Source organism: Grampus griseus (assembly GCF_964374135.1).
Source record: "Grampus griseus genome assembly, chromosome: 1".
Classification (NCBI taxonomy): domain Eukaryota; kingdom Metazoa; phylum Chordata; class Mammalia; order Artiodactyla; family Delphinidae; genus Grampus; species Grampus griseus.
In genome coordinates, this window is record NC_139017.1 from 24,436,211 (window position 1) to 24,449,767 (window position 13,557).

Here is a 13,557-nt window from a genome sequence, read left to right on the forward strand (position 1 = left end):
GTGTTAGTTTCAGATACACAGCAAAGTGATTCAATTATACACCTACACATACGTATATATATTATTTTTCAGATTCTTTTCCCATATAGGTTATTACAAGACATTGAGTATAGTTCCCTGTGCTGTGCAGTAGGTCCCTGTTGTTTATCTATTTTATATATAGTAGTGTGTATATGTTCATCCCAAACTCCTAGTTTATCCCCCTCCCACCTCCCAGCTATCCCCTTTGGTAACCATAAGTTTGTTTTCTATGTCTGTGAGTCTGTTTCTGTTTTGTAAATAAGCTCATTTGTGCTATTTTCTTAGATTCCACATATAAGTGATATTGTATGGTATTTCTCTTTCTCTGATTACTTCACTTAGTATGATAATCTCTAGGTCCATCCATGTTGCTGCAAATGGCATGATTTCATTCTTTTTTTGGGCTAACCTTCCGTTGTATATATGTACCACATCTTCTTTATCCATTCATCTGCGGATGGACACTTAGGCTGCTTCCACATCTTGACTATTGTGAATAGAGCTGCTGTGAATATCCTAGTCTTTCTAGAACTTGCCAAGTGCAGTCAGTGCAGTTCTATTTCCCACTCCTGCTGAGAGTGCCATGTTTTGACTGAGACATTCTGTGCCTCACCTTTGACACTGCAGACCTTAAATTGGTCTTAAGTTGCTTAAAGTATCTCCCTCCTTCCAGAGCTGCCAGCCTGTCAGCTCAGGTCTCCCCCTGATCAGCTGAGCTGGGTGCACCAGCTGGAGCAGGCCCGGAGTGAATGGCAGCAGTACTACGTGGTCATCGCCCAGGTGAGCTTACCACCTCCACCTGCCGAGGCTGACAACCTGGCGGGGGGTGGGCGGCCTTGCCCCTTACCCAGACAAGCGCCAATGCCTGGGTTGATGCCAGGTGGATAATCGGGGTGAGGTGTATTATGTATAATATGTGAATGTGTCATGTTATATGTGACGCATGACTTAATTAAATTATTGGCAGAGTTGGGGAGAGAATGACAGGGCATGAAAGGGAAGGAAGCAAAGAGGCCATGAGGCTGAGAATAGAATTCAAGGCTGTGGATAATTAGAATTTGGGGAGGATCTGAGGAACATGATTGTCTTCTGGGGTCTATGAGTTGTGACCCTGAACCACGTATCTGGTATTCACCGCCAATTCCAGATCATAAATGGGCTGGGGTGTGAACTCTGTACCTGGGCCAGGGAGATGCCCTGCCTCCCATGACCTTCCTCCCCAAAGCCACGAGGCTCTGGACAAACTCCAAAGTCATGGGCCAGCTCTGGAGGACTTTAGAAGTAGTGGGATGGGTCCAGTCCAGATTCCAAAGGGCTCATGACGCCAGAAGAGATGTGAGCTCCAGGCGGAAGGAGTGGAGTCGGGTGGAGGTCTGTGGCAGCAGGGGGTCAGGTTAAGTTAGGGTCCAAGAACTCTAGAGGCGTGGATGTAATATGGCTGCACCCAGCAGCCAGAAGGGCCAAGAAAGTAACATCCTGTGTAAGGGGTACCTGGGTTTGTGACCCTTGGCTGCAGGGGTCAAGTAGGATCCAGAGTGAAGAACCTAGGACTCTGTTCTGTATGGACAGTTAGAACCAGGACTCTCATCTTCTTTATTCTTTATGAGAAATTCAGGATTTAAAAGCTTTCCTTGTGCCTGCATAGCTTATTCCAGTTCTGCTTGACTATCAAACCTCTATAACCGCAATACCAATCAACACCTGTATTAAAAAATGAAGTGCATTTTGGTAACCACTAGAGGGCGATGCAATAGGCCCCATTTTGCTCGCCAAAGGACTTGGGGGAATGAGATGTAGGGCAGATGGTTTAGTGGAACCTGGGAAGAATTACCCAGGCGGAGCACCAGAATGGGGCCTCCTGACAGCTGGGGATGCCGGGGGCCAGAAGAAATGGCAGGGGTAGAAACCAAAGTGCAGGGAAGCATGCGAGAGCAGCTGGGAATGGTGAACAGAGTAGGAAACCGGCTGTGCTTTGCAACAGTCCTGACGGGATGAATGCAGGCCCCCGACTGCTGACCTGCCAGGATCGCACCCGCTCTGTCAGCGAAGCCCCTGGTCACACTTTCCTCCTCTGGGTTTGCTTTATGGGGTGAGTTGACGGAATGCACAAACAGCTCCGAGGAGCAGTGGATAGGAAGGAACACTGCTGTCTGTGCTGTGCTGCCCTGTCTGGCGAGGAAGCCCTCTCTCTGTTTCTCCTCCAGGAGCAGCAGATGATGAAGACCTTCCCGCGCCTTCTCAACGTCAGTGAAGACCCGCAGCTCACGGGGGTTCTCAAGCACTTCATTGAACCTGGTACTCACTCCTCTAGACCTGCCCTGGTCCTGCTCATGCTTCCTGCCCCTTTTTTCTTTTTGATTTTTTTTGTGGTAAAATACACATAACAGGGCTCCCCTGGTGGCGCAGTGGTTGAGAGTCTGCCTGCCGATGCCGGGGACACGGGTTCGTGCCCCGGTCCGGGAAGATCCCACATGCCGCGGAGCGGCTGGGCCCGTGAGCCATGGCCACTGAGCCTGCGCGTCCGGAGCCTGTGCTCCGCAATGGGAGAGGCCACAACAGTGAGAGGCCCGCGTACCGCAAAAAAAAAAAAAAAAAAATACACATAACAGAAAATTCCCCATGTTAACCGTCTTTGAGCGTACAGTTCATTGGCATTAAGGGCCTTTGCGTTGTTGTGCAGCCCTCACCTGCACTCACCTCCAGATTGATTCTATCTTCCCAAACTGAAACTCTGTCCCCTTTATGCAATAATTCCTCATTAGCCCCTCCCCCAGCCCCTGGCAACCACCATTCTACTTCCTGTCTCTATGAATTTGACTATTCCAGGCACTTTGTGTAAGTGCAATCTTACAGTATTTGTCCTTTTGTGTCTGGCTTACTTCACTTAGCATAATGTCTTCCAGGCTCATCCATGTTGAAACCTGTGTCAGGATTTCCTCCCTTTTTAAGGCTGAACAATAATCTATTGTATGTGTGTACCACATTTTGTTGATCCATTCATCCACTGGAAAACGGCACCAATATTTAGTCCCATTTGGCTTTCCCACCCTAGCCCTGTGCACACTCAGGACAGGAGAGGCTCATGCAGGACGGCAGTGGGGGCTGAATGAGGGGGCAGCCCCAGGAGGTTGGTGTGATGCTCCCAGCACTGTCCTTGGGCTCAGTCACTGGACAGAAACAGAACTTCACAGACCAGGGCCTTCCCTGTGGCCAGGCTTCAGTGGGTCTCCTAAGGCCCAGATGCAACAGTTTCTTCCTCCAGAATTCCCATGAAGAAGGTAGAACTTTTAAAAAGTGAGGAAATTGAGACATTGGGGTTGACATATACTCGCTACTATATATAACATAGATAACTAATAAGAACCTGCTGTATAGCACAGGGAACTCTACGCAATACTCTGTAATGACCTCTATGGGAAAAGAATCTAAAAAAGAGTGGATATACTTATATGTATAACTGATTCGCTTTGCTGTACACCTGAAACTAACACAACATTGTAAATCAACTACACTCCAATAAAAATTCATTTAAAATAACAATAATAAATCCATTAAATGTTAACATAAATGACACATTCTTAAATAAAAAATATTTTCCTAAACAAACAAACAGAAAGTTAGGAACATCACAAAAAAGGTAGAAAGTAGAACAGTTATCCCCAAGGCAAGGTGATGTCCGTGCACCATCATGACTGAACATCGCAGCGAAAAAATCCCTTCACATGATCTAATTGGAGAGGATATGGTACTTCCCAAACGTCAAACATGTTAGCTTACTAATGGCAAATCCTGAAAACATTTGAAAACAGCTTACCGTAATTCTTTTCAGGTTCGTGTGATGCTGGTCAGGCAGCTTCAAATGCCATCACTCTTCAAGGTTTGGGGTAAGTTGACGTGACCCAGCACCTCTGTCCAGCATTAGAGAATTGCGACCACTGCACCCAGAGGAGACTCTCAGAATTCATCCAGTCGTCCTCAGGCCAGGCCACAGACCCTGCCGGACAACCGAGGACAAGATATGACCAGACCTTCCTCGGGACCGACTCTAATGCTTATGGAAGATCACCTTCAGAGGGTTTTCTTTTGTCACCGAAATCCCTTGTGCTGCGCTCACTTTGTTTCCTTGGCCCTGAGCTTGGGACAAAGGGAATAATTCTCCACAAATGGACATGAGTAGATGGGGCAGGAAGTGAAGAGAGTTAGGAGGACAGGCCCCCTACGGGTGGCCTATGCCTTTTGTGGTCCCACCACCAAGAGCAAAGCGTCCTTGGATCATGTGCTCAGAGCCCTCACCAACCAGACTAAGGCAAAGCCCAGACTTTGAGCTGATCCCCTCCCTGAGGACCCCTCAGGATCCTTGCAGGAGCCCCTGTGGAACCTCAAGGCAGGTTCGTAAACTCACAGTGGGGCCCTACCTCCGTGGCCTCTCTCCTGGGGAGGCTGCTGCTCCAGGGTTTCTTTCCCTCTTCCAGGACCACTGTGTCCTGACTGCCCACAGATTTCCAGTCAATAGACTCAATCAGCCCCTACAAAGAGGGACCTTACTGACCAGTCCCCCCGACATACCTCAGCCCTCCTGAGCCCGTCTGGGGAGCATGTGTGTGTGTGTTTGTGTGTGTGTTGGTGGCTGGGAGAGGGGAGGCGGGGGACCTGTGGGCACTAACTCACCCTGACCACTGGCCTCCAGGCCCTTTGCCCTGATTCTTCCTGGGGACCCCCTCATCTCCCTTTCCAGACCACTTCCTGCGGCAACCCTAGTCTAACACACAGGTCTGGAAGGGCTGAACTCCAGATGAGCTGAGGGTCAAACCTTCCCACAGGACCCCTGAGCCCCAGGCAGGCAAGGGCTCTGGGTGGCTGTTGTGTGTCTTGACTTCCCAGGAACATTCTAGAACAGCCAGGAAGCCGGTCATTCAGGGCACAGAGATGACGTCTGTTGGGCAGCCAATCTGACACCTCTGATACTGACCCCAAATCCTGTAACATCTCAAGTCTGGATTTGTATAGATAAAGACCAAGAACCAGACCTAAACTTCTCAGCAATATGTGGCCACATTATTAAGTCACCTTCCAAGTGTCTCTTCTGAAACACCTATCTTTCCATTTCCCCTCCTCTCAATCCTACAGGCCTGCGCAACCCCTGAGGGCTCTAGTACTGGGGTGGGGGAGGGGCGGGGTTCCACTAAGAAATGATTGCTTTGTTGTCTCCCCGCTGGAGGGCAGAGTCCCTGCACCCACCTCTCCATCTCCACCCACGGAGCCAGCACACAGGAGCCCCACAGGGCTTCCTTGGCAGCTGTAGGGCTTACCTGATTGTGCAAATGAGAAAGGACGATCTAAACTGTTCACTAAAATCGTAATTTATTTGGTCTCTTAGACACAGTCTTATCCTTTTAGAATTTCAGATAAACACGCTTCCTTCACAAATTCGGATGGTAAAGTGACGGTGACTCCACACGGCAAATGCAAGGTCATCGTTAACGGGGTGCCCATCACGACCAAGACGAAGCTGCAGCATTTGGTAAGCTCTCCTGCGGAGCCACAGGGTTTCCCAAGTTTGTCCGAGAGCTGGAGGGAGGTGGGCAGGGCTGGGAGCTAACGCCCTCGTGTCCCTCTGCTACGTGTCACAGTGATGACAGGGTCACAGCTGTGGGCTCAGGAGACCTGAGATTAACTCCCCGTGTGTCCTGGGGAAGTCACTTCACCTCCTCGGACCTCGCCCATAAAGCAGAGAGGGGTGAACTAGGTGATCGCCAAAATCCTTCCAGCTCGAACCCCCGTATGACATTTTAGATTTTTAAAACCTGCCGTGGAGAGGGACTGCCAGCCCCTTGCCAACATCGGGCTCTCCCCATCTCCTGCCACCACCCTGGCCCGAGTCCCAGCAGCACAGGGGCTCCAGGCCTCTCTCCAGTCCCTTTTCCACCTTTAGCCACAGAGAGCCTTTGAGACAAGCACACTGGAGCAGGCCACCCCTTTCTCGGAAATCCTTCGATGACCTCCCTTTTAGGACACCCGAGGGAGCCGGCCCATCTCCTGCCTCTCTGGCCTCACTGCTCTGCCTGGGCTTCCCTCGGTCACACGACCCCTTGAATGCTCAAAACGTGCCAGGCTCCGGTGGGCAGCGGCCTTCTCAGCCTCGCCGAAACTTAACACACTTGACGTGTCACCTTAAATAGTGCACCTTCCAAGAGGTCTTCTCTAATCCCCAGTGTAAATTAGGCCCCATACACTCTGCAGAAGGCCCGCCCTTTTCCTCCCAGCATCCTGCATGGGCTGGGCTGTGATTACATCGCTGTGATGACATCGTTAGTTCATCAAGTCCCGGAGGGGAGGGATGGGTCTGCCCGGTCCCCACCGACTCTCAGCGCCTGGTGGAGAGTGTGGAATAAAGGAAGGAGTCAGTGAAAGCACGAAAAAGCAAGAGGCCCCCTCTTCCCTCCTCGTTTATGGGTCTCTTTCCTGTTTGGGGGATAAACAGGGTCTCAGGATTTACACAGAGGAGCTGGCTCGCCTCCTCTGGCCTCTTCCCTCCGAGCCCGCTCTCTCCTCCCTAGGACCGAATTATTTCGGGGTCCAACAGCGCCTACCTCTACATCGGGTTTCCTTCAGAGCGAGGCAGCGAGGACTTGAGCAGATTTGATTACGACTTTTTCCAGCTGGAGAGAGCGGCTTCGGAGGGAGTGAGTGTGGACACGCTCGGTGAGCAGCCTGGGCCTGACTGCTGGCATTTTCCATGGGTGGATGTGAAAGCAGCTGCGTCCACTGTGTGCTCTCCTGCTTTCCTTAAGAAAATAATCTTCTATTGTGTCAAAATACAAGGTTTAGAAAAGTAAAGGTATGATTTTCATACAGAGTGAGCACACGTCAAAGATTTGTTTCGAGGAGTAGAGAGTGGATACAACACTGGGATAGGAGGATGCTGAAATGCGATCGCTGGGTCCGGCACAGCTAATTCATGCCTTCAGGGAGATAATCTTCTCCTGGACAAAAATTCATTTCAGTGTGCCAGTCTTCTAAATTTAGTCTTCTGTAAATTAATATCTAACGGCTCAGAGTCTGGCCCTAATCAGTAGTCAGTATTGAGGGTACCTCCTGCCCCCTTTGCAGCCCCTGGGGGACCGGAAGCTCCTTACACGGGCTCTTCTGCTAGGAAAGGGAAGTCATCCTTTGGCCCCATCTCCATGCTTTGTATGACGTCTTGACAGCTCTCCCTTTTGCCCCTGAAACCTTTTCTTCTGTGGTCACCATGTGGCTCTCTCATGGGCACACTTCCCAAAGCATCTTGGCCAAGAGTCAGCCAGCCTGTCTTTGAGCTCAAACGCCTTTAGCCCCAGTTCTCTGGAGCCCCTTGCCAAGGTGGGCAAGCATTTTGTGGGTTATTCTTAACTCTGACATTTCTTGAAAGGTATGGAAAAGTTTCCAGAGTAGCACACTGAACTCTCAAACACACTCTGCTCAGATTCCTGTTTAAATATTTTACTACATTTGCTTTATTATATATGTATATGTGTGTGTATATATATATGTACACATATATATATAATTTTTTTCCTGAACCATTTCAGAGTAAGTTGCAGACATGGTGCTCCTTTATCCTTAAATACCACATTGTATACTTCCTAAAGGCCAATCATTTTGTATAATGTTCCTTTGTTTGGGTTTTTATGATGTTTCCTCCTGATGGGACGGGGGTGATACATTTTTGGCAGGAATGCCAGCAAAGTGATGTTGTAGCCTCTGTGCCTCACCTCAGAAGGCACATGGTGTCAGGTTGTCCATTTTTTGTGATCACTTGGTTAGGGGGGTGTCTGCCAGGTTTCTCCACGGTACAATGACTAATCCTATCTTTTTAATTAATAAATATTTTATGGGGAGAGACTTTGATATGTAGGTATCCTATACCTTATCACACTTTCATCCACTAATTTTATCACCCTTTGATCATTGGATGATTAGTATGATTTTTGTCAAATGGTGAATTTCTAGCTCCACCATTTCTTCTACCTTTATTTGAAACAATGTTACTACAAGAAATGTGTTCCCTCCTATTTATTTGTTTATTCATTTGTTTATGTCCCTGTGAACTCATAGAGTCCTGTTTTACTCCATAAGTTATAAGCTGTTGCTTTCATAATTTATTTTGAGGTGCAAAGTGTCCTGGATTTGGCCAGTGGGAGCCCCTTCAAGCTGGATTCTGTGTCTTCCTGACAGTCCTCCTCATTCTTTAAACACTAGCCTACTTTCTGGCATCAAAAAATGTTCCAGGTTTGTCTCGTGGGCTCTCAGTCCCAGCTATGGTGTCAGTCATTTCTCCAAGGATCCTGATTCCTTTTGGTGGAGAAGGACATTTATAAATCAAGATCTGGGACTATGTGTGCAAACTGCTGTATAGATACATGGTTCCCACACACATATTATAGCTTCACCTATTCTGTAAAGCCATAAGTTAGTAATACCTCCAATTCCAGTTCAATACCACAGGGTTTACTTTTATCTTTCTCTTGGTGGGCGAACATAGTATGTTTGCCCATTTTCTCCATCTGTCCTCTGGATTCCATCCCTCTCACCTTCTCAAGCATTTGTCTCTGAAGAGCCCCCTCCTCTCATCCTCCTGCATCACTAAATGCTCTCCGTGGGTCATTCTATCACATGCAAACATGCTCCACTATCTTCCACCATAAAAACAAACACTTAGACCCACATCTCCCTCGAGCTCCTGCCATATTTCTTTTTGTTCCCTTTTATAGAAAACTAGGAAGTTGTTTCCATTTTCTCATCTCCAGTCTGGCTTCTGTCCCACTCATGCCTGACCCTGATCCCTCTGCATTCCAGGTCTAGCAGGCACTTGTCTGCACACATCTTACCGAGGTCTCAGCCACATCTTACACGGTTGAGCCCTCTCTCCTTTTGGAGATATTTGACTCTTGGAACCGTATGTTCTCCTGGTTTTCTTCTAGGCCACTTCTTCCACATTCCCTTTCCTGGCTTCTCCTCATCTTACCCATCTTGAAATTCGGAGAGCCCCAGAGCTTGGACCTTGGGACTCTTCTCTAGATGGATGCTTTCCCCACTCTGCTCTCATCATTCTCAGTGGCTCTAAGTGCCATCTGTGCTGACAACCCTCAGCTCCTCTGTCTTCTTGCTGTCCCTTGATATCTCTTGATACCCCCATCCAGCTGCCTTCTTGATATCTCTGCTTGCATGACTCACAGGCGTCTCAACATGAAAGTGTCCAAAACAGAGCCTTGACTCCCCACTCACTCCAAGCCTGTTCTCATTCCCAGGACTTATCATCTTGGCAAACAACTGCTCAAGGCAAAAATCTAGGCCTCCTCCTTTCCCTCACTTCTTCATCCAGTCTGCCTTTTCTCCATCCTCCTGTGCCACCATTTCAGTGCAAGCCATCATCTTCTCTTACCTGAACAGTGTAGTTGTCTCTGAACTTATCAGATCATGATACACTCGGGCTGCAAAATATTCACCAACTTCTCAGTGTTCTTAGAATAAAACCCAAACTCCCTACCACGTTCTTAAGGCCCTTTATGATCTACCTCACGCTCTCTCTCCAACCGCATCTCACACCAGTTTGAACCTCACTCTCTCCTCACCCCAGTTTGAACCTCACTGGTCTCCTTTCTACTCCTCCAACACATCAAGCCCTTTCTGCCTCAGGGCCTTTGCACTTATTGCTTGCTTTTCTTTCCATCTTTGGGTCATTTTCATCTTTCATCTCTCAGCTCAAAAATTACCTCCTCAGATAGATCTTCCCCTTTCTTGGCTTCGTTTGTTTATTCTTTCTTATTTAACTCTATTTCTGTCCTAGCATTCATTACATTTTAAAATTATTTTATTTATTAGTTTGATTATTATTCATTTGTCCACCTGAGAATATAAGCTCTAGCTGGGATTTTTTTTTCTCTTGTTTACCCATTCACTTATATATTCCTTCACTCAACAAGTATTTACTGAGCTCCTACTATGTGCCAGATGTGGTTCTAAGCCCTGGGGATCCAGCAGTGAGCAAAGAAATGCCCTGTCCTTACAGAGCTGACGAGAGCGGGTTCACTTCTGAATCCCCAGAGTCTGATAACGGCCTAGCAATGGGCCTTTAGTAAGTGTTTGTTGAATGAATGATGAATGAGATTAACCAGATCAGCTCCCACACAGAAGCTTAGTCATGCACACATGCATGACCTAGGGCCCAAATGTGGGCACGTCCTGCTCTGTTCTGTCTGAGAACACCCTGCCCCAGGAGGCCCATGCCTGGACATCGGGTTCCCCCCAGGGCAGGGCAGGCTAGGGTCTGTCCTCCCCACTCACCTCCCAGCCCCACCCAGGGGCCTTCTGGGCCTATAGAAGCTACAGCCCAACAGCTAAAGATGCTGACTGGGAGCCTGGAGAGACGGTGATGAACGAAAACCAGACCCTAGCCTAGAATAAATTACAGCCTTAGGTTTCTGAGTCAAAGGCTCCCCTTATCCTCTCAGCCCAGCCTCCACTGCCCAACAACCTGGGATTCCTCGTCCGTAGGAGCATTCAGGAGCTCTGGCATCTTCCTTTGTCCGTCTCTTCCCTCGCCTCAGATGGAGGCTCTTGACCACCTTACCTCCCCTCCCATCTCCAGGCCCCGGCTCACTCCCCTCAGGGGAGGCCATGGTACCAGGGCCCCTGGAAGCCACCTGAGCTTGGGCTTCACTGAGGTCTCTGGCTGTGCTGGGCTTCCCAAACGAGGAGCGTCTCACGTGCGCCGGTACCTTCTCTCCAGCCCGCGCGCCCTGCCTGAACTTGCCTTATAAACCCATGCTTGGTGAGCCGTGGGGTGTGCCTCGTGGGGTGTGCCTACATGTGTGCAAAATAGTCCCTCCCTTTTTCGTATACCAAAGACTTTTCTTCAGAATTTTAGCAAAATAAATGGACGGCACACCTGCCTTTCCAGCCCAGGGCTGGCAGCACAATGAGGTCAAACAAGCCCCAGACGCTGGGCTGAAGGTGCTCAGCGCCAGCGAAGACTGTAGGTCCTCAGCAAGGCGGCTGGTGGGCAGTTCTGGGAGTCAGACCTCAGGGCAGGGAATCCCTAAATAGTTGAGAGTTCCTGGCACAAGGCAGCACCAACCGAGGTCTGGCAGGGGGATTGGCTCACCCTTCATCTCCGTGATCCCCTCCTCCAAGCCACCCCAAGCAGAAGTAAGAACAGGTTGCTTCTGTGCCAGCTGCGGTTCTCGAGAAATCCCCAGACCTTCCTTTAGCCAACTGTATTCTTCCTGCCCCAGCCTCCTCCCTGGAGAGTGTGGAGCCACCTTGGGTCAAGGACCCTGAGACCAAGATGGGAAACTGGAGGCAGAAGGCCTCCTGTCACAATGCTGCTGAGATTCTTGGGTTAAGTGGAGCAATTGCTTAAGTAAAGCCAGGCAGTGTCCTCTCCTCCTCACTTAGTTTTCTTTCTTGGTTTTTGTTTGTTTGTTTGTTTTATTACATGCTTGTAATTTTTTTTTTTTTTTTTTTTTTTTTTTGCGGTACGCGAGCCTCTCACTGTTGTGGCCTCTCCTGTTGCGGAGCACAGGCTCCGGACACGCAGGCTCAGCAGCCATGGCTCACGGGCCCAGCCGCTCCGCGGCATGTGGGATCTTCCTGGACTGGGGCGCGAACCTGTGTCCCCTGCATCGGCAGGCGGACTCTCAACCACTGTGCCACCAGGGAAGCCCGCTTGTAATTTTTTTTAACTTTTTATTTTATATTGGAGTGTAATTGATTAACAATGTTGCGATAGTTTCAGGTATACAGCAAAGTGATTCAGTTATGCATATACATGTATCTATTCTTTTACATGCTTGTAATTTTAAAATGTAAATATTTGGTGAACAGTTGAATGAACGACTGAATGAAGGAACCAAGGAGTGTGTAAATTTATTCATGGCTGAAAAGTATCCTAGAACCAGTGAGTGACTTTCCCTTCCTCTCCAATCTTTCCTAGGTGCTGTGAACAGTGGGGATGGCAAGGCAGACCCCAGTGTCCTGGCTGTGTTCCAGGACTACATCAAACTGATGCCACTGGTTGCAGAAGCAAATCAAATGAGTGAAGAGCTGAAGAAGGTAAGGCTAGAAAATGGTAAAATCCCAGCTCCAGAAAGGACCTCAGAGAACAGGTTCAATGTACCCCTCACTCCCATTGGCTGGCTTCGTGGTGTAGACATGCCTGACACGTGGGCCTGGAGAGGGCGGGTGCTTTGCCTAAGACCCCACAGTGAGCTAGTGACAGGGCCTCAGCCAACACCCGGGCCTCCCCAGTCCCAGCCTCGAGTCCGTTCCTTCCACCTCTGGCCCCCACGGCTCTGGGACCACCAGGACTCCAGACCAACACTAGCTTGCCGTGGCCACCCCACCCCAGACTGTCCTGCAGAGGCCCTCTCTGGGTGCAGGCACCCTGGTGGCTTCTCTGCCACAGAGGAGGCCTGGGCTGGCGTTCGCTCTCTGGTGACACAGGATCCCAATCATCGGGAAACTTGCATGAGATTCAGTCACTTTGGTGAGGCCTACACGTGTTAGTTCCAGAATACTGTTGAGAAGTTCTGGTGCTCTGGCTTTTCTCTTGATGGGAATTCCAAGGAGCAAGAGGTAGACCATCTTCTTTTAGAAAGCCTGAGTATGGAGAGAATGAAAAAGAAATTTCAAAGATGGTATAGGCTGATGAAAGTAGGATTATTTAGTGAGAAGTATTTTTCTTATCAGGGACTTAACATGGAGCTGAAAGTGAAGAACTTAGCGTCATCAGATTCCAGGGGCTATGACCTACAAAAAGAGGTCATGGTGAAGGTGACCAATCAGAGGACTCGTCAGGTGAGGCTGCCCCTTGGGGGCAGGTGTGAGACTCCACAAAGAGTTTCTGAGGAGCTTTCCTAGGGATGCAGGTTAGTTTTACTTGCTACAGCTTGTGGAGACCCAGCGAAGGGGCCAGACAGGTTCCGAATGCGAGTGGGGCTCTGGGGGACAGCCTCTGGGGAGCGGGGACCCTCTCTGTGATCCCCTCCTTGGCGTCTCTCCCCGACAGCACCAAGACCTGGGATCTTTCCCACCCACGGGCTTTCCCACCCATGCTTTCTGCTTATTTTTATCATGACTCCAGACCTTTAGAACCAGAAGGGAGCCTGAGAGTGTGTCCAACTGATAGTGGTGTTCGTGCGAGTGCCCGAGAGAGACAGAGCTGCCGTTCTGAGCAATGAGAAAATCCGCACTTTCATTAAGACGCCAGAAGAGGCCGTAACCTCCACTGGCTGGTCCATTCCCATTTGTGACATTGCTGTCAGGAAGGCCCTTCTTAGGCACTTCAGACCCCTTTCCTTTCCCTCTGCCTAACAGAAAAGAGTGGGCCTAGAGTTGGTGTCCCTTATGCCTTCAGAGCAGCCCTCCAGCCAAATGTTCACTCCCTACTGCATCTTCAGAGGATGTGCCCCTAATTCTCAGGTGACCTTTGGGTGGGCTGCTCCCTCCCAATCCTTGGTGTACACATGCCTCCTTAGCTGTAAGTCTTGTAGCAAA

The 13,557-nt window shown here is 49.4% G+C and overlaps 1 protein-coding gene across 1 annotated transcript in view; it reads left to right on the top strand.

The window, feature by feature from the left end:
- The window catches only part of LOC309819682 (kinesin-like protein KIF28P), a gene marked incomplete at its 5' end in the record, with an annotated part of 86,220 nt that overhangs the window by 53,271 nt on the left and 19,392 nt on the right, over positions 1–13,557 (top strand). The window contains 7 exon segments of the mRNA XM_082650060.1: positions 695–801; positions 2,226–2,316; positions 3,851–3,905; positions 5,419–5,542; positions 6,579–6,723; positions 11,996–12,114; positions 12,751–12,858. Coding sequence (XP_082506186.1) covers positions 695–801; positions 2,226–2,316; positions 3,851–3,905; positions 5,419–5,542; positions 6,579–6,723; positions 11,996–12,114; positions 12,751–12,858 — 749 coding nt within the window.